The sequence below is a fragment of the Lampetra fluviatilis genome, chromosome 15 (assembly GCF_964198595.1).
Source record: "Lampetra fluviatilis chromosome 15, kcLamFluv1.1, whole genome shotgun sequence".
In the NCBI taxonomy this organism is placed as follows: domain Eukaryota; kingdom Metazoa; phylum Chordata; class Hyperoartia; order Petromyzontiformes; family Petromyzontidae; genus Lampetra; species Lampetra fluviatilis.
Genome location: NC_136289.1, coordinates 7,498,785 through 7,520,314, shown reverse-complemented (window position 1 = coordinate 7,520,314; position 21,530 = coordinate 7,498,785). Strand labels below are relative to the sequence as shown.

Sequence of the window (21,530 nt, the reverse complement as noted above, 5' to 3'; positions counted from 1 at the left end):
ACGTATTTCAAACCCTTTCGAGTGACGTCACCGCCTGCGCGAACTCTCGCGAGAACACGCGCGCGGGCGGGATCTCGACTGGCCAATCAGCGCGCGCGCCCGTCCTTTCTCTCTCGGACCCGGAGGAGGTGAGGCCCCGGCTCCATTACCTGCGCGCTTCGCATCCGCGGTAATCCTCCTCGCTACACCTTCTCGCGAATAATCTACACGCCGCGTTGCATTCTGCGACTTACTGTGTTCACGACTAACGTAATGTTGGCCACCGATGGAATGGGCGCGCTCTTTATTGTAGGTCGATGTTTGTCGACCGCGGAGGAGGACTCGATTGGGGCCTTGCGTGGCTTAGTACAGTGCGGTGCTGTACGTGTAACTCAATGGGCAACCCAAGTTGTGTCTTACAAGTTTCTTCTCGTAACTTTTTACAAAAGAGAGCAAATCTATTATAACCAAATCACCGCGAATACGGCCGACCAGGTCTAGGAAGTCTAGCAGGATTGAGCCCGGGATGGTGCTTGTATGGGTGCCCCATCATGCATAAATGTGTTATACGTTGTGGGTAGCAGAGGGCAGTGCATCAAAATCCGTTGTATTATACTATGCTCCCACGTCTATGCTCCCCGTCGTCAACCCGCACTGACCAGCGTGGTTGAAGTATAGTATTAAAAAAAACAATGGATCGGCACGACGTGGGAAGGCCTTCATCCAGCAGTTGATCGACAAAAGTGTTTTACATGAACACTCGTAATTTTAGTTGATAAAACTCGGGTGTATAAAGTTTGCGTGGTTTTTAGTAAAAAAAATCTATTTGGAAAATAGTTAAGGCGTATTAAGTAGAATGGCCTATATTGGTTTTTAACTTCCCAGTACTGTACTCCGAATCTAGCGACTACCGCGTGCGATGTTGATACCGGCGCGGTAGTTGGTACTGTACCGTATTTTCCATTCTTGTTACTTGGCACTGATTCAGAGTTGCCCTGTATAAACAAACATTTTGGCTTTAATGGGAAAGTGCTTCATAGTATTCGCAATTATTTTTTACGTGCTTGTCATGGAGTACACTATAAAATTGAACCTGTTTGCTTCGGTTCCGATGGTTGGCCATTGATCATAGCCGACCCAGGCAAGACGTGAATATCTTTGCTGTTGATTAGTTTCCTATCAAAATCTGTGGAAAAAGATATTTTAACTTTTAGGCGTTTCCAATCGGGCAATGATGTTGGCCACTAGTTGATTGATGAAATAGTTGGTGTCAAAACCTGCATTGGATGTGATCATAATTAGAAAATTGCTTATGTATACAAATGTTTATGTAATTCAAGTTATTTCAACTACGGTTCAAAAGGGTGTATATTTTGCAAAGTGAAATCAATGAGCGTCTGTATTTTTTTTGTTCCGCAGCAATGAAGACCATCCAGAGCAATCAGATCGTGGACATACCCGAAAATGGTGAGATACCCCCCCCCCCCTTTGGCTCTTGCAATTTTCATTTGTGTTCTTGATGTAACTCAGAATTGTTTTGTCTAGGCCACACCTTCCACCATTACGTGAGATAATCGAGAGTTCACTATTTAGTATCTATGGCATAACGGAAAGGTGTTTTACAATATGTAGAAATAAAGCAGGCAGACGTTACCTTCTAAGCCAAACTTCTGAAAAATAGTCCAAAAGAGCCGAAGATTTTTTGGAAACAACATTTTTACAAACCCTTAGTTATTTTATTATCGGATAGATGTCGATGCGTTGATGATCTTCAGCTTAGTTGGAAGGTAGTACGCCAAAACGACTCGCACAAAAGCATTGCATTTGCCGTGAAGCAATGTTAACATTTATTTTCCTCCTTTATCCCACAGTCACGGTGATGTTGAAGGGGCGCAAAGTGACTGTTAAAGGACCCAGGGGAGTCCTCAAGAGGGAGTTCAACCACATCAATCTGGAGTTGAGCTTGCTCGGCAAGAACAAGAAGAAGGTGAGGCTTGTCAACTGTAGGATACAGGAAAATCCATTCATATTGGGAGTTAGCACACTTGGCAAAAAATCTTCACTTGGGGGTAAATGCAATATTGACTAGACAATTTGATTAATCATTTAGAAAAACTTTCCATAATATTAACATACCCCCAGAATCAATGGGACCTCCTTTGCCAGTAACAAGAAAAAAACACTGATAATATATGCATTGTCTTTGGTGTGGAGCAATCAGTTTCAAAGACAATGCATATATTATCAGTGTTTTTTGTTTGCATTCTGACCAAAAGTATTGTGGTTAATGCAGACATGATTCCTTGTAAAAGGTTTCAGTTTGGTGTTTTAACATCTTAACACCTGTTGCCAGAAAAAAGGGGTAAACCTATTCTCATACCTGCAGAATGTGCATTTTATGGGTACAATTCAAATTTGTGTGTTTTTAACACATTGAGAATAATTTCATATTGTAATATTGACATACGTTAAGTGAATTTAACATGCCTTACCTCACGTGAAACGTATTCAAGCCATCCCAGGTAGAAACTACTATTCGGCTGATATGGTGTGCAACAACTTAATGATCATGTGATAGCTATTATGTAATTTTATGGCCCTTTGGTTCCATCCTTTTTGTGCCACCCCAACCCTGATTGGCTTCCAGGTCACTTTATGGATCCCTGACATCCAAAAATGTCTACTTTGTTTTGCGGCACATGAACTTTGAACTCCTGTGCCATTACTTAAATTATTATTTAGTAGCCATTGCATTACTTGTTTGTTAACACACTTTTACATGGTGTGGTCTGGTTTTGAGATGAACATAATACAATTAAAATTTATAGACTAAAATTTCTCCAGAATAAAATGACATGCACATTGAGAACCAGAGAGAAAAATGTTGGGTTATTGTTATAACAATAAGTGGAAGCATTTTTGGGGGGGTATCAAGAATACATAGAGATATGCTTTTCAGGGTCACTACATGGATATCAGTTGATATGTATCTGAATAACAGCAGAGTATTGTAATTACAATCAAAAATTGAAGGCAATATCCTTAAATTGCCTTTGGTACATTTTCCTCCATGGCTGCAGTTGCGTGTGGAGAAATGGTGGGGCAATCGCAAGGAGCTTGCCACGGTGCGGACCATCTGTAGCCACGTGATGAACATGATGAAGGGGGTGACGCTGGTAAGTTCACAACAGATGTGGTTGTATTATGATCGTAGGACCTAATGTTCATCTTGGTTAAATTATCTCGTCTCAGGTTTTCTCCAAAATCCAAAATAGCACACCTTGAAATGTAATTTGTCAAATCTCCCAACATCCCAATTCACGACAATCTTGAATAATTTTTGCGTCCTCTGGTCTAACACTGTTTGAGACTAGGCTCTAAAGAAAGCTGTCTCTGGTGTGGACCAGTCGGTTTCAAAGACAATGCATATACTGTCAGCATGTTTTTTTTGGTATTTTCACCACAAGTTGATGTGGTTAATGCAGACATGATTCCTTGCAAAAGGTTTCAGTTTGGTGTTTTAACATCTTAACACCTGTTTTGTTGCCAGAAAAAAGGGGAAACCCTATTCTTAAATCTTGAATAAGTCTTGAAACTGAAGCATTCATGGATAAATGTGACATTACGTATCTTCGTATTTTGGGAAAAGCGTATATTGGGATGTCTAGTTTATTATTACGTATGATTTGTATATACATAGTTTACCTGTGCACATGTTCCACCAGGTAACAGTACAACTAAACTTAAATGTTGACCTGATTTTTGTGCTACCCCCGTGTTGTGCATATAATTAGGGATTCCGGTACAAGATGCGCTCGGTGTATGCCCACTTCCCCATCAATGTGGTGGTCCAAGATACTGGCAAGCTGGTGGAGATCCGCAACTTCCTGGGCGAGAAGTACACGCGACGCGTGCAGATGAGGCCTGGTATGTGGAGTCCAAACATAAGGGACACACTAAATATATGGGATGCTCCGAGGGAAGAAAATGGCTGTCTTAGATTCAACCACCAGGTGGCTCCAATGTGAAAGGGGTTTTTCCGAAGTAATGTTGGAGGACACAAAATAATTTTGGCTGATAGACTGCAGGCAATGATTCGTCTGCTCAACATAATCATTCATTGATTTGCGGGCACAATTTAATTTATATTATGGTGCATGTAGAATCAGTAGTGGCTGTAAGGCTTCCACAAACCAATTGCATAAAATTCGTGAAGCCAAGGGGCAGTGGTTCCCGCACATGAATCCGCTGACCTGAGTTCAATTCCCATCAGTCCTGGGCCCCAACTCCGCCAACTTGCACTTGCCAGCATTGTATTATTTGGTTTAAATATCCTATGGCTGACAGGGTGTGAGGAGACCCTCGTTCAACAGTGGTTTGACATTCTATTTGACTAAGAAAATATGATAATGCAATCCAATGAATGCCTCATGAGCATTATAATTGGATTTAATGGATCATTTGGTCAATCGTTACATGCCCGAAATACAGATTTAATACAACGACTTTGCACACCATGATGTGTTGTTTGAAAATGAATTGTGAAAATGATATGACAGCTGCTGGCTTTTTTAGCTTCTTAGTGTCTGTAAGCTGGGAGGTATTGAGAAGCTATGTTTAATTTTTAGAACATGCCACTAACTATATTCTTTTGCACAGGTGTGACATGTGCCCTCTCCACCAACCAGAAGGATGAGCTCATTCTTGAAGGGAATGACATTGAACTCGTCTCAAATTCTGGTGAGTGTATGTGCAACTATTATGTGTAACCGTGAATACAATAATTTGCCAATGTTAAACGTAGTGAATCTTGCGTTGGTATGAGTGCTGGCCTGATTTTATTGTTGTGTGCGTGAAGGCTTAATACGTGTTATTGTCTTTTCCCAGCTGCCCTCATTCAGCAGGCCACCACTGTTAAAAACAAGGACATCCGCAAGTTCCTCGATGGCATCTACGTGAGCGAGAAGACCACAGTCCTGGAACTCAAGAGCTAAATGAGCCAAGGTAGCCTGTCGCATCACTTCTGTTTGGCAGCAAGTGTTCAGCTCTCATTTGATTGCTTTTAGCTTTCCTGTTTTGTGTTGAATAGTTTTTTCTAAATCTACATGTGTGTGTAACTGCCATTGCAGGGTTCCGCAAGCTGCCATGGGGATGATGATTTCCATCATTCCAAGGAAGTGCTGCGAATGGTGAAAGTGCTCAGAAGACGGAGTCCTTTCTGTGTTCTTACCACCGGACATTCTCCACAATAAAATGACAAAAATAAAATTATTGTCTGGCTTCATTTTTGTGCCCAAGTTAAATATACAATAAAGTAATTTGACCATATTTCCAATATGGTTAAGCAATTGGTTCACCAAGAAAATAAGATGGTAAACCGTTTATTAAATCTGGTGACAGATTTTCATACAATGAAGTACCGTACATATAACGGTACATGTAATTTATTTTCAAAGTTCAGTTCAAGAGTTGTCACGTTTTTACTTTGTCATTTATCTCACTTATTCAAATGTTTCAAATTAAGGTACAGGAGTACTCCCTATATACTTTCCATGATCTAGGGAAGGTTTTTGTGAGCAAATAACATACAAAATAGTAAAGTCTTTGCGTTAGTCGTACCGCTGTTCCTCGGCAGCTGCCATTGGTAAATACAAGACCGGGAGACGATTCCTCAAGGCAGGTTCTACATCTGCTCTGGAACTTATGTAGGAGTTGACATTTTAGGACAATAAGAAAAGTGCTAATTTCATTTCAAACCGTTTGTCAGATGTGGAAGGCTGGGTTTTTAGGCAAGACTTTATATAGTACTCTCCCATGTGTTATGTATAGAATATTTCGTTCAAACTAAATAATTGTCGGGATTTCATGTGCTTTATCTCCCGAATAACACATTTTTAATAACATTTTACCACTGCTGGATGAAAATTTCCCCAAATCTGTCGAACTCATACACTCATGGCCTCCTATGAAGCAGGGCCCTTGTCTGAAACGGTAGCTATTATGTACTTAAGGCTTGTGAATTATGTAATTGGGTCTTAAATGTACATTAGAGCAGACGGCACGTATATTTACGGCTAATACACCCGCAGTATTAATCGTGAAGGCTGCTGGATTCAGACCGCTAACCTGCAACAAGTGATGAGCGTGCTACTGCTAGGCCATTTCACCAGATCAGGAGTGAGGATTTTGAAATTGCAGGACTTGTATTAGAATAAAGCAGGTTAATTTAAAGTCAGTTTTTTTGTCACTAAAGCAAAGAAAGACGTAAATGTTAAGAAAATATTTACATTTATTTAAGACCACGGTAGCGCAGGAGCGCAACTTTGGGGTATGCGGCGCTTAGGAGCCTAGTCGGTCACAAGGGGGCACTGAACAGATAAGTAAAAATTTAAGAATTCAAGCATTTCTAATTAGAATAATTGTTTCCAACAATTCACCATAAATGACAAAAATAACAATTGGTACAAATTTTAAAAGTAACATTTCCGAAAAATACAGCGTAAAATGTAGCGCTACTGGTGTTGCTGAACTCCAGGCTTTTTTGCGAACTGACATGCACATGAAAGCAAGACTCACTTATTTGTGAGTATTGCACCTTTCAATACATTTTTTTCATAGGCCCGTTGAAATAATTAATTGCGCCCCTGAACAAAAAAATATTGTACAATACAGGAGGAATCGAATCCATGGTAAAGTGGGTGACCAATATTGCGGATGCTATTTTATGCAGGCTTATCCATTTTTAATCCAAAGAATAGGGCTACAGTTTTTTTTCACAGACCCGACTGCTGATGATAACCGGAGTCGTGGGTAATAGGGTAATGGTATCGGAGGAGTTCTCTCAAAAAGCATGACGAATAAAAAAAATCATTAACAGCTGGCTCTCTCTTTACAGGCTATGTAATTGTAGAATAGGTATTTACATTCATAGATCGTAAAGGAGGAGTGTTGTACAAAATAAACTCTGAAACCCCGTGCATTAATTACTCGAATCCACCGTTACACTACACATGTATCCAACATTCGTATACTGTGGCACTGTGCTGAAAATAAAGGCAGGTTGGGGACTTCTGCTGAATTGGGTGTAATCCGAGCCTCTTCAGGGCCTCACTATGTAAGCTGGCCTCCCTGTCACAAACATGTAAGACAAACATTCCCTTTGTTATGAAAAGGAACATTGTACAAAAACACCTGTGTTTTCATTGCACTGCGGCAGAGTATTAAAGTAATGCATTATGTTTTGCCCCAAAAATGTGTACACATTGTAAATTCATGCATGAATTTTCTTAACTTGTTCGAATTTAACAAAGCATAAAGTATACGAGCAAATTAACATACTCTATAAAATGCAGTCCTGTGCACAGTATAACTGCTGTGATGCCAATTCCATTAGCAAATGAAGAGAAATTATCAACGTGCAACAAAACCCATTGTTGCAATGTATTTATCAGAGGTGGGACAAAGTCATTGTTATGCAAGTCACAAGTAAGTCTCAAGTCTTTGCTCTCGAGTCCCGAGTCAAGTCGAATCAAAGATGAGGCAAGTCCAAGTCGAGTCTGAAGTCATCAAAATCATGACTCGAGTCTGACTCGAGTCCAAGTCGCATGACCCGAGTCCACACCTCTGAGGTGGGACAAAGTCATTGTTGTGCAAGTCACAAGTAAGTCTCAAGTCTTTGCTCTCGAGTCCCGAGTCAAGTCGAGTCAAAGATGAGGCAAGTCCCAAGTCGAGTCTGAAGTCATCAAAATCATGACTCGAGTCTGACTCGAGTCCAAGTCGCATGACTCGAGTCCACACCTCTGAGGTGGGACAAAGTCATTGTTGTGCAAGTCACAAGTAAGTCTCAAGTCTTTGCTCTCGAGTCCCGAGTCAAGTCGAGTCAAAGATGAGGCAAGTCCAAGTCGAGTCTGAAGTCATCAAAATCATGACTCGAGTCTGACTCGAGTCCAAGTCGCATGACTCGAGTCCACACCTCTGGTATTTATATTAGGACCCGTGGGAAACCCGCACTGAAAAGTGTGGAGAAGTATGGCCAAATAACCTCCAGGACCCACACGATGTGAAGAGGCCCTCATCCGGTCGTGGAGTGACGATGAATGGCTGTACACCACTTGGCCACTCTTATAAGCCAAATTACCTCAAGACGCAAAGTGCATATACGTGCATTACACTGCATGCATTGCAATGTATAAGCAGACATCTGTTTTCTTTCCACATGTAAATACAATGTTTTAGTCCATTATCCTACTGGCGTTGAGATCGTTGTTTAAGCAAGCTAAGTCTGGACGGATTTTGACATTCTGGGTCTCTTTAGCAGCACACGGACGATACATTAATTGGCGATGCTGCATTGGCTGCCGTGCACAAGCACACCAGAAACTCAATACATTCGTCAATAACACTACCTTAAAAGATAAGTATATGATAGCCGACGTTTTGGCCTATTTTGAGATCCAGTTTGAAACGATAAGTGAGTGTTATATCACGCTGAGAAGATGTCGACTGTTTGAGATTGGCACAATGGGAATAAGAGAGTTCTGCCACTTTTACACCATTGGAACCTCCTTTGCCAGTAGCATATTTTTCTACTGGCAAAGGAGGTTCCAATTGCGTAAATGCTTTTACCCCGAGCTCTCATACTCTGATGGTGCATTGTCTTTGATTTGTGCGCCTTTTGGCGTCATCTGGCCCAACACCATGTGAGACTCGGCTCTAAGAAAAGCTGTCTCGGGTGTGGACCAATCAATTTCAAGGACAGTGCATACATTATCAGAGTTGTTTTTTTTTGTTTGCATTCCGACCGTGGGTATTGTGGTCAATGCAAACATGACTCCTTGTAAAAAAGGTGTCAGTTTTGTTGCCAGATAAAAGGGTAAAAAAACAATGATAATTCTGCCAATTTGCAAGGCGTCCCCATGCTCATTTATTTGATGACACTGCTCAATAGTTACTTCCCAGTTAGGGGTCAATTTAATATTTGATGCGATGTACTGTACAGTATACATTTCATAGTGGTTTTGGGCAGGAAACGTTGCTGTGACGCACGGTTAAAAAAAATGACCGGGAGCCAAGGAATGTAACGTGTTCCTAGAGGATGTGTGCCGAGGAGATGCAGCAATGGAATAAGTTAATGTGCAGATGTTAGGTGGATTTTTACATTGCAGGATCAGGAGAAATTGCAATGACTTGGTAGTGAGGCCTTCGTCTCGTGGTGGATTTGGTCATTGCTTATTTTTATTACAGCTGCTATTTTGGTGGCTCAAGAAGGCTGGCTGAGAAATATCTGGAAAAAAAAGTGGCAATCCGAGGATTATGGCTGATGATTAAACACATTATTTGCTGGAGCTGCGTTGGCAGTGGTGCACGATAAACAAAACGCATTCATCAATAACAGTGGCCTCAGAAAGAAATATACAGCGATGGTTTGGGCAATGACCTCTCTTCATGGCACATCAAATGCACACATAGCACATATCGTAGCCCACTTTTCCCCAAAGTCGCCTCTTACCCATACAGTCTTTTCCACTAAAGGCAATGTGAAACTGTTATTGATTAACCAGACTTGTACACCAGTCACTTTGTTAATGGCGACTCGGTTGCTGTGTGTGACACACGTGCTGTTGCATTTTTAAATCCTTTATATTAAGTTCGCTTGCTTGCTTAGGACTGTGCAAATCTTTCGGTCGTTTTTTAACCCACTTCCCGTGATCCAATCGAGCTGACATTTTGCACACAGACTCGTTGTGCGTGACAGTGCATTTTCGTGAATTTTTTTTACAAAATGCTACACTGTTTAGGGGAAAAAAGTTAATTATTTAATTACCAATTGTTTAATGCTGCCAGACAATCATCTGCCCCATAGGTGGCAGCCATCTCAAGCCAGAGGACGAGAGGACTCTAGCCGCCCCGATGCCACGCATATAAAGGATTTATAGTGAAAAACTTTGTTTTTACAGGTTTACTTGTTACAGATTAACCACAATTAATGTGTTTGTCCTCGATTTGGAGCACCTGGCCCACGTCCTTCATTTCGAGTGTGCAACATATTGACGAACGGATGATGATGATGTGCACCCCCTAATGGCTTAACAGAACTGAAACGTAACAAATGCATCATTATGGGGAAACGATGGGGGAGAGGCCGGGAGGGGGAGTTCTGTGTGGGATTGGAATTTCCTGTCGGGCAGTTTCTGCTGTGGCAGCTTTATTATTACTGCTGCTGGGTGGACAGGGAGAGCACACGACGGAGGCTTTTTGTGTGCTCACAACCATCCGGCGACATGGATTGATCAAGGTCCGTGTGTCAAAGCATTATTAGATGCGTGGTAGATACGTTATTTTGTTTTTTTGACGGCTATCTTCACCGTTGCTTATACAAGTATCCCATTGTGTTGACGAGCGTACGGTTTCATTTGTAAGAGGCGGAACAACTTGCAAATCGATCTCCTTTCACGGCACCGTTTTGTAGTTATTCCTCTGTTCGCTGAAGGCCTCCCCCCACATCGTGTCGGTCATGGTTCCAGCCTAGCTCGTGAAAATTGTGAGTTATAATTAGTATGCTGGTGCATATTTTACTACAGTATACGGTATTACATTGCTATGTACGGTACATATACGCACCTCGGATGCGAAACTAACTTGTAAGCCTCTTTAACAATTCAGAAGGCTACAGTCGTGCACTGCACAGTGCATGTGGCGTGTGTAAAACAAGGTAAAGATGTCATTTATTTGATCACGCGACTGCTTCATGAGAACCCCTCTTAGAGGATATATTTGACCTTGTGGTGTTGTTCTATGCTCTGACATTGGTGGTGAGACGAGGCCCTAAAGAGAAGGCTCTTGTCTCTGGTGCAGGCCAATTAGTTTCAAAGGCATCTTATTATCACAGCATGGTTGTGTGCATGTTCACCACAATTGGTTAATGCAGTACTTTATTCCTTGTAAAATGTATCCATTTGGTGTTTGAACATCTCAACACCAGTTTCAGAAAGGGTAAACGCCTATGAGGCCGTCCATAAATGACGTCACGCACCTAGGGGGAGGGGGGGGTCAGACATTTGTGACGATGTGTGACGAGGAGGGGGGGGGTTGAGAAATGTGACGTCACATCAAAATGCGCAAATTTAAATAAATATGGAATTGTTATAACAACAATAATTGTTATAACAACACTCCTACATCATCAGAGTGCAGCGCCACATTAAATACGCACTACAATGACAATAGTTTAAAGCGATTTGAAGCATGTTTTATTTTCAAAATGGAAATATGGTTTGGGTGGGGGGCAGAGCTTTCTGACGTCATATTTGAGGGGGGGGGGTCTGACTTTTTGTGACGCCGTGTGACGAGGCGGGGGGGGGTCAAATCGTCCAAAATCGCGTGACGTCATTTATGGACGGCCCCTATTATTTTTTCATATTTGGTTTTCTCTTAAACGCTCACCACATACGTCTTGGAAGAGGTAGGAGGAAGTGGTACCCACACATCGTACACGTGTCCTCGATCCTGCCATTAACCTGGCCGCACGAGTTCGATACCTGGACCTGTCGAACATCACCAGCCAAAAGGAAATTTAGTTTTTAGGTCCATACGGCGTACAACCGTTTCAATACGGGCAATTGTTTGTGTCTATTTGTGTTTTTCCCTTGTGATGGGACTTTGTGGGATGAATGATGAGATTTATAAGGGCACGGGGTGACCAATAATGTCTCAATTTGTCTGTAATAAGGTAGGGCACTTACAGGGGTTTTACAGGTATGAAGTAGTGCATAGTAGTGTGTAGTATATAGTGTAGTGTATAGTAGTGTAGAGTGTAGTGTATAGTAGCATACCTGTCAACCCATACGGTTTACCCCGTATTCTTGTACAAGGGAATTGAGTTTTCACGTCCATACAGCGTACAGCCGTTTCAATAAGAGCATTTTTGTGTGTCTATTTGTTTGTGTTTCTCTCCTTGTGATGGGAATTTGTGGGATGAACGTTGAGATTTATAAGTTGCACGGGGTGACCAATAAGTTCTGACTTGGTCTGTAATAATGTAGGGCACTGACAAGGGGTTGACAGGTATGAAGTAGTGCATAGTAGTGTATAGAGTAGTGTATAGTAGTGTGTAGTGTATAGTGTAGTGTATAGTAGTGTATAGTGTAGTGTATAGTAGCATACCTGTCAACCCATACGGTTTACCCCGTATTCTTGCACAAGGGTTTTGAGTTTTCACGTCCATACGGCGTACAGCCGTTTCAATAAGAGCATTTTTGTGTGTCTACTTGTTTGTGTTACTCTCCTTGTGATGGGACTTTGTAGGATGAAAGATGAGATTTATAAGTTGCACGGGGTGACCAATACGTTCTGACTTGGTCTGTAATAAGGTAGGACACTGACAAGGGTTTGACAAGCATGGCAGTGCTGTTTAGTTAGTGGTTGTTGGACTGTGTCCATGGGTGGTGACTTTGGGAAGTTTGTGGGAGGCGATTTCCTCTTTGCCGTCATAAGAATCCCGGAAGCAGCGAGTAGCAAACTCGGTGGTGCGTCGCTAGTGGCTTTTTGTGACCTTTGAGGTTGTTTTTCTTTCTTTCCCCCCGTGACAATTGTGTCCGAGCGACGCAATATACATAACACTGTTATGTATATTCATGAGCGGATTCTATAAGGTACGTGTTGTGTGGACTGTGTGAGTTTGCTGTGCTTAACACAGTGCTGTTACTGTCAGCCAAATGGTTCACATGACTCGTGACCCGCCATCTCATTCCCTCCTAAAGCGTAATGTTTTTTTAAAGTAAGGGTTATTTAAGACAGACATGAATATGTAAAGGAAAAACAATGCGAGTAGTCAATTGGGGAGTCACAAGACATAAACCAGCCTTGTGCAGTATTTGTTAAAGTGTCTCGTGACATGTTTTAAGGATTTTTTTGTTGCTACATCGTCCAGCCAAATGTTTTAATAATAATGTATATCGAGCCAAAATCTATCGAACATTTGTGTAGGTTTTTTTGGTGATTTTTTTTCCCGGTGTTGGCAACGCTTGAGCGAGAAAGCGGCGGGGTGGAGGCCCTCTGGACACGGGTTCGGGGCGTGCCGGTAGATTTGTGAAAAAGATGCCACCAAAGGTGTTGTGTAGGGTGGCGATTTAAACGTTTACACGAAATCTGTACAGCGAGAGGCATTGTAGCGGTCTTCTTGGTTCTTTCGGTAAAGTCACGTAGAAGGGAAATAATGAAGTAAAAATAATACAAATAAATAAAATTAAAAAATATTTTATTATGTTTTATTTTTATTATTTTATTATTTCCCTTCTACGTGACTTTACCGAAAGAACCAAGAAGACGAATCCCTGCAGTCACGAAAGCTTTAATTCGAAATATAGCGTTCTTATAGAGGGGTGTCGGTGGAGGCGATATGCCGAGTGTTAAATTTTGGCCAATTTTGTACAATTACAGATTATTAACAGGGAGGTTAAGTCGCTTTTGGCTGTGAATAATGAATATCCAGGGCTGCAAGACGTGGTACAGTTGACAGTTGCTTTAGACGGCAAAGAGTTATTTCGTTTAACGTAAAAAAATTTAAAATAAAAATAAATGTCCTGGCACGTACAGTGCTTTTAATGTCAACTTGTCTTCGACATTGTCATGTAAAATCATTGAGTTGTACAATAACTGTGTTGTGCATTAAGATGATGCATTGTACACGTCAGAGTTAATACTGGTAGGAACCTCCTGGTTACACCAGCCCACAGGGGATTATTGTGTCCGTCCGTCCGTCATGCATCCAAAAATGGGAGGGGTGGGGCTGGGTGTAGAGGGGAGGGTGGGGAGGGGCTGGGTGGGGAGGGGAGGGTGGGGAGGGGCTGGCTGGGGAGGGGCTGGGTGGGGAGGGGAGGGTGGGGAGGGGCTGGGTGGGGAGGGTGGGGGTGGGATGGGAGGGGCTGGGTGTGGAGGGGCTGGGTGTCGAGGGGCTGGTCACCCCGTGGTGCCCTTATAAAACTCAACGTTTAACCTACTCACGCCGGCTTGTGCCTCACAGTCGGGCATATTTGCGGAATACACCACGCCACCGTTGACCCTGGCCATTTACCGAGCAACCCAACCTTCCTACCAGCTCCTTCCGCAGGAATTTGTTTGAAATGAAAAGCTATGTCACATCAGAAAGGTGAAGACTCGAGGCACTGCAGTCAGCTTTTCTGATGTCCCATGTTATCTTAATACAAGTGGGAATGTGTTTATAATCAGCATTGATTGGGGGAGGTGGGGGGGGAAGAATGAACGAATCCTGTAATCCGAAGCATGCATACCATGGAGGTTCACCTTATATTACGAAAAAAATCATTTTAGCCGACGCGTAGGGTCGTGGATTATGGGATGAGTTATTCTTGAAATTTTATTAATCTGCAAAAACCTTGAGGAATACAGGGGATGCACGGTACGTGCCTAGTTGATAAATTAATCCGCAATAAATGTATTATTCTAAGATCCAAATGGAGCAAATCTTCAATACGAGCAAATCTGTCGTATGTTAATCGTTTTTCGCTTTCCCTGCAGCTCCACTTGGATCGCGATTTGCGGTCTGCGAAGCAGTTTAAATCCACCGCTTTGCCAATTGCGGGAGCCAATCGTTAATTATTGGATTTCTGCTGTGCCGTGTAGCAAAGGCTCATAACAAATGTATTCTTCATTCTGTACAGGAACAGCAACCAACAATGTGTTCCTGCACCGAACGTGTTTGGCAACCTTTACATAACCGTCAAACTGAGGTTGCAGCTCCACTGCGCAAGGTGCAACAATCAACAGTTTGGGAGCTCCAAGAAACAACACAATGGTAGGTGCTGTAAACAATGACACCTTTCGTTGGAAATTTTTTTAAGAGGCCAAGCTCAATTTGAGGTCCATGACGCACTACACAAAGTGTAATAACACAACTAGTACAGATACTGCAACCATTGTGTATCAGTACAGTACAATACTGTAAATTTAAGATAACTTAAAACGTAGGTTTCCAAGCCAAGACAATGATCCATATTTGTTCATGTGAGGCCACGTAGTACTTTTAATCCAACATTTTTTTTACATAAAACTACCCCTACAATAAATACGGATCAGTTGTAATATTTGTCCGAGAAAAGTAGCACATCACAATAGAGCTTACTTGCACATGTAACATACTCAGTCGGGATCGAACCCACGACCTCCTGTATACCTGGCGAGGTAGTGAATATCTCGTCACCTTTGTCCCATTTTTAAATCCTTTATATTAAGTTCGCTTGCTTGCTTAGGACCGTGCAAATCTTTAGGTCGTTTTTTAACCCACTTCCCGTGATCCAATCGAGCTGACATTTTGCACACAGACTCGTTGCGCGTGACAATGCATTTTCGTGAAAAAAAATTCCAAAATTTTACACTTTAGGGAAAATTTTTTTAATTACCAATTGTTTAATACTGCCAGACAATATTCTGACCCATAGGTGGCAGCCATCTCAAGCCAGAGGACGAGAGGACTCTAGCCGCCCCGATGCCACACATATAAAGGATTTATAGTGAAAAACTTTGTTTTTACGGGTTATACTTGTATAATTCTCCAAACAACGTCTTAGATGCAGGACCTGGTATATCCACTCATATTTAGAGGATAAATTGTATCGTTAATAAAGTGGTCTAATTAATTTTACGCAAACCAATAACTTGTGCATAAAAATACAGCAATCCCTCACCAAAGCGGATTTTTTGCATCTGCGGTATTTATGTACTCATGGTTTTCCTTCGTGATAACAATTTGCTCACCACGGTATGGAGTTTCGTGTATCCGCGATTTAGCATGGCGGCTGCCACTTGTAATTTCAAATTACCCGTATCTGTATTCCCCCTCCGTGCATCATCTCATCTCCTAGCCCCCACTACCGGCTTCCTTCTCACCACCAACACTCTCTCTCGCATAGTGGTTGTTGTAGTGTGGACGTTGTCGTATTGCTACGCATTATTCCATGTTTCTTGACCTTCAATTATAATTATTTGCATTAATTTTGCCTTTAAACATGGAACCTCAGCATGCAACCAAGTGGGTGGGCAAAGCCCCTTTTCCTTCTGTTATGAGGTGGTGCATTTAGAGTTCATTGGAGCTGCCACAGCAGGAGTGGTATCCATCACGTGTTCTTTATTTGATTTAAAATAATGTAAAAGTTATCCTAAAAACAGCTTAAAATATAGCAGAGCGCTACCCAGCCGCACCCACGGCACCAGCTCAACCATCCCCCAAGACCTTTTTCGATCTCTGGCTCAGCCCCCTTTAAAGAGACAGCTCTCCATTAATGAATTATTCCGTTATTAAATCCAGCTGTTCCCCAATTACCCCACTCTCTGGGCGGTCGCCACACAGCCAAAGCAATCATCCTGGGTGTGCGTCCCACATACCCAACACACCGGCTCACCCTTCCAATCCCACACAAAGTAACCCAGCCACCTTCACATAGGCATGGCCACAGATCAAGACACTTCTAATAACCACCTCCCCCATGACCTCGTCAACGTCATCTTCATCACCATCTTCATCACTATGAAATTCAATGCTCAGTATTAAAGGTAAATAAAACAAAATTCTTTTGAGTCATGGAATATTTGAACATGTATTGTTGTTTTTTAAAGCTATGTTATTGTGGATGTTATTTGTGGATAAAATACACATTCGTCAAAACCTAATTCGGGCAACTTAGGCTTTGGCAAGTGTGACCGCCGCCGTGGTTATCCTAACCCTCTATTTGCCAACCGCGGTTTTGCTTTTTTCACGAACGTAACTGCCATGGTTGCCTAGGGACATTTCCATACTATAAATAGAAAAAAAGTGATTACTGTAAGTACAGCACTGTACACATTTTTTAAAGGATACTGTCATATGCTACATTATACAGTGGCGGTGACATGACCTAGAGGTAGTGCATTTTGCTGCTTGTTGCAGGGGTTCACGGTTTGAATCCAGAACCTGCGCTGCCTAATACTGCGTGTGAACTCACCGTAAATATACGAAAATGTGCCGTCTGTTTCACCGTGAATGTTAAGATCCATGATGTAATTTGCAAGAGTAGGTAAATGTGTGCTGATATCAATAGTCTGAATTAAAAAAAAATTATCATTTGGAATACACAGAACAATCTTTGCCCCCAACTGTAAAAACTTTGCAAGACCCTCCTGATAAAGAGTCCTGGGACTGGGAGAGACTTTTCTGCCTAAATTTGTGATGTTAACTTTTTAACTGCATTACATGTCTCTAAATGTGTAACCAAGGTCAAGAGGTAATCAGGACTGAACGATAAATGTGATTGTGTTCAAAGCTCTATGTATAGTATTATGTAAAGTTGTTTACAGTATGTACTGCTGACTAATGCTGACTTTTTTTTTTATTTCTGGCTGCCAATTGCTTTTTTAGGCTTGCAGAATATTCCATTTATGTACGAGATGTGGATCTCCTTCTTTGGGAAATAACAGTTAACCCTGCTTCTACTCTCGAAGATGTTGTTGAATCTCTTGGGGAAAAGGGGGTTAAAATCCCAACAATTGCATCATTTTTTTATGGCTGCAGAAAGGTAAAAGAGCAAACAGTCCAGGTCGATTGTTCATGTTAATCAGTACAGTTGCTGCTTAGTACTTATTAATTAATTTAAATACTTGCATTGTATTGTGATTTTCCATCATTACAGAAATGTAATAGACATTTACATTATATCCTTATTGAATTATGGTTAGTACAGTACTTTATAATTTAGTAATGAATAATGTACAGTTCCTTTTCAATCCATTACTGGATGAGGGCCTCCCCACACCTTGTCAGTCATAGGGGTTGTTTTTTCATTATTCACAATTATGCTGGTACCTGTATTGGGCAGAATGGAATGGTGAAAGAGGGCCCAAAGTTAGTTCGTAAATCGTTCACCACTGGTGTTATCCATAGCTGGGAATCGAACTCTGGATGCCAGGTTCATAGCGCAAGGTGCTTAACCACCTTCCGCCTCACTAAATTGTTTAATAAACACTACTTTAAAATAACTACACAGTTGATCAGTTTTAGATTAACTTACATTTCAAAATATCGTGGCAAATAAGATGCAATGCAGTAATGGAAAAATTATTGTGTTTCAGATTTTACATGGCAGTCCCTTGCAGAATTTTGGAGTGGGCAATGGGACAAATATAGAGGTTTGCTTAGGTCTGCTAGGAGGTGGAAGAAAAAAGAAAACAAATAATAAACAACATATGGACAATGTTTCAGCTCCCACTAATGTGCAAGATGGACAGGCCTCTGTGTCTCAAGATGAGCAGCAAAGTGACCAGCATGCACTGCACAATCTCTCCCTACAAGGGGCATCAGGGGGAACAGAAGAGACAACTTTTGTTGAAGATAAAGGTCCACATTTATCACCGATGGGTGGTAAGTTATGGAATTTACATTATAGTGCTTCAGCATGAACCAGATCATTAAAAATTATCAATCAGCTGCTGAATGAAGATCCTACAATGCCACAATCCATCTCACTTCAGCACTTGAGCTGATTTATATCATTGGTCTGTCTCCACAGTGGTCATATTCTTGGACACATTCACTCTTTGACTGACATACCACGACCAGTGCTTTCCCTTTCCGTCTATCAGTGCAATTCCTAGTATGTATATCTTTCTACTTATTTGTGCACTTTTAACTCTTTTTTTATCCATATTTGTAAACCTGTGTTTAAAGTTATTAATTTGTTACATTGTTATTGTCCATGTTTGTGAGTCATACATCATAGCTGGTAATATTCACTGATTTCAAACTTTATTCTGAAAGCATATTGATATATTGCTGACCAAGAGCCAATGAGCATTGATTAATACATTAACTGTGGCTGGAAATTCAACTTGTCAGTCATAGTGAAGTATGCTAATTGCACCAATACTTCCCCCCTCCACTGTACTGTGCATCGTTCAAATTCTCTATAGTCCCTTTAGAGTAACTAAAACGAATAGTACTGCTACATTTGTGTAGTTTAACAAATAGCCTCTTGTGAAACATATATTGGAAATATAGTATGGTGCTGCTGATGTAGAAACATTAAACCAAATATTCGCATATTAACATTTTTGTTAAATTTATTTTGACAAGCAGAATTTCGTATTATAATTGTGTTGCTGCATACCTTAAATATCATAATGGTTACATTTGGCCTTGAAGGTGGTGATACACGAGAGAAATCAAAGGTGAAGAAAAATAAAAAAGCTCAAGATCCAGCTGTCAGCTTGCATTCAGGAAGTACCTCACCATCAGAGCTACCAGCCACTGCTAAGACTGAGCCATCATCTGGGCAGCTGTGTGAGGTGGTGGACTCAGAGGACCAAATCTCCCAAGCAACATCAGGCGGCGAAGAAATGTCTCTTTCCGAGGGAGATGGTTTGGATCGCAAGGGCCATGTGCCACATCAAAATATTCAGTCCAACAAAATTGTTTTGGAGATTGTAGGTGAGTGCGGAATCATCTAGTTTGGTACATTGGTATATATAGTATAGGTGAACTCGTCTCATCCATGGTTCTATTACCTGCAATTTGTATTATCCACGGGAGCAATAAGTTTCAAGAAAAGTAAAATTATCCCCGGCTCTGTTTCTTCTGATTTTATATATATCTGCCGTTATGTGCAGCTTTTCTGCGGAATGCTGTCCGATTGCCCGCAATTTTTTTTACAGACAGTAGTGCAGCAAATCACTTTTAATTACTCATGAGTCATATGCACATGATGTATTTTGTGTTTCTTCGTGCGTCTTTGACACAATGTTTTCGTGAATAATCAGGAGATGAGTGGTAAATTACTCATCTGCAATTTTTCACCGTAGATAAGTGGAGTCAATTCGTGGGTAATAGGACCCATGCGATTGGTCGCAGCGGATAAGAGGAGTTCCGTCAATACGCTGAGCCTTTGTAAAATATGAAAAAATTATTTGGGTAAAAATTGATGCATCCCAGCTCTCAGAAACCAAAACGTGAAAACAATTTACAAGGATGTAACAGCAACATTGATATTCCACGAACAGAGTAGTTAAATACATTGAATGAGGAGACTCGGGAGAGAAGACATGTTCTTTTGTGCCTAAAGAAGAACTTGTTTTAAAAATTCATATTACTTGCTCTGGATAATAAACATGCACATTAACCTATAAAATAGAACAAAAACTTAAAAGTGCACACAGAACGATAGAGGTGCAAACGTTATATATAGTAGTCTTTTGTTTCCGTAAATGTGTTGTTGCATATCTTGAATATCGATGGTTACATTTGGCCTTGAAGGTGGTGATACTTTGAAGAAATCAAAGGTGAAGAAAAAGCCTAAAGATCCAGCTGTCAGCTCACAGTCAGGAAGTTCCTCACCATCACAGCAACCAGCCACTGCAAAAACGAAGCCATTACCTGAGCAGCTGTATAACGCAGAAGAGCTCACCGCGCCAGGATCATCGCGGGGTGCAGTAACGTTCCCTTCCGAAGGAGATTGCAAGGCCAACAAAACTGTTTCAGAAATTGAAGGTCAGTGAGGAATCTAGTTTGGTAGATGTGTTAGTAATACAGTACTTCTTTCATCCACGGCCATATTACCTGCAACTTCTATTATCCGCAGGAACAGTAAAAGATGCACAAAAGCTGAAATTATCTGCAGCTCTATTTTTTTCTTATTAATATATCCTTAACCATGCCTTTACTATGGAATAGTGTCCAATTGTCCGCACATTTTGTTTTACAGATAAGAGGAGTTGTGCAGCAAATCACTCCCAATTGCTTGCGTGTTATCTGCAAGTAATTTATTTTGTGTTTCTCGTATGCTAGAGCTACGTGGAATGTTGCATAACAAGACCATGAGAGATGGTGGTAGTTTTGGGGGGAGGGTCCTTTTTCAGTGAATAGATCATGGCTGATGATGATGGCAATTGAATGTTTCCATGCTTTTCAATGTGGTTTTGCCCAATGTGTTGCAAGTTTTGCAGATGCTGCAGGTGTAAGGGTTGTGTAGCAGTGGGAAAATGTTTGACACCATTTATAGTACAACTAAAGTAGTGTTCAGTAGTCTACGTTTGTACTATAATTGCGGTATTGCGTATCTTAAATGTCGTATTGGTTACATTTGGCGTCTTTAGGTGGTGATGCATGGAAGAAATCAAAGGCAAAGAAAAAATCTAAATGTCCAGCTGTCAGCTCACAGTTGGACAGTACCTCCCAGAAACCAGCCAGTGCTAAGACAAAGCCATCATCTGGGAAGCTGTCTGACACAGTGGACTCAGAGGACCGACTCATGCAAGGACCATCAGGTGGTACAGATAGCTTCCTTTCTGAAGGAGGAGATGGTTCGAATTGCAAGGGCCAAGTTCTACGTCAAAATATCCAAGCCAATAAGGCTATTGCAGAGACTGAAGGTGAGTTAGGAATTTAGTTCAGAATTTCCTGTGGTACAGTAAAACCTCCCAAAGTCAGACTAATTATTGGAAGAACATTCATAGTTATTGGGGACATCTGACATCCTGCAAATAATAACAAATTGAGATAAATGTATACTTTA

At 41.3% G+C, this 21,530-nt stretch overlaps 2 protein-coding genes across 3 annotated transcripts; both read left to right on the top strand.

The window, feature by feature from the left end:
- Window positions 1–63: 63 nt before the first annotated feature.
- Window positions 64–5,247, top strand: RPL9 (ribosomal protein L9). 2 transcript variants are annotated; one of them, XM_078863042.1, is made up of 8 exons: window positions 64–169; window positions 1,399–1,446; window positions 1,851–1,966; window positions 3,060–3,155; window positions 3,774–3,906; window positions 4,639–4,719; window positions 4,867–4,983; window positions 5,109–5,247. In XM_078863042.1, exons 2-7 carry the CDS (start codon window positions 1,401–1,403, stop codon window positions 4,971–4,973), a joined length of 579 nt encoding a protein of 192 aa, XP_078719168.1. In that variant the 5' UTR covers window positions 64–169; window positions 1,399–1,400; the 3' UTR covers window positions 4,974–4,983; window positions 5,109–5,247. The 2 variants fall into 2 exon arrangements, with proteins under 2 accessions (XP_078719168.1, XP_078719169.1); XM_078863043.1 differs by having other exon boundaries at window positions 107–128.
- Window positions 5,248–10,127: 4,880 nt separating this feature from the next.
- On the top strand, window positions 10,128–21,530 carry LOC144936144 (uncharacterized). Its single transcript, XM_078863041.1, has 7 exons — window positions 10,128–10,273; window positions 14,658–14,791; window positions 17,387–17,543; window positions 18,097–18,385; window positions 19,166–19,450; window positions 20,273–20,506; window positions 21,112–21,530. The coding sequence occupies exons 2-7, from the start codon at window positions 14,673–14,675 to the stop codon at window positions 21,402–21,404; spliced, it is 1,377 nt and encodes a 458-aa protein (XP_078719167.1). The 5' UTR covers window positions 10,128–10,273; window positions 14,658–14,672; the 3' UTR covers window positions 21,405–21,530.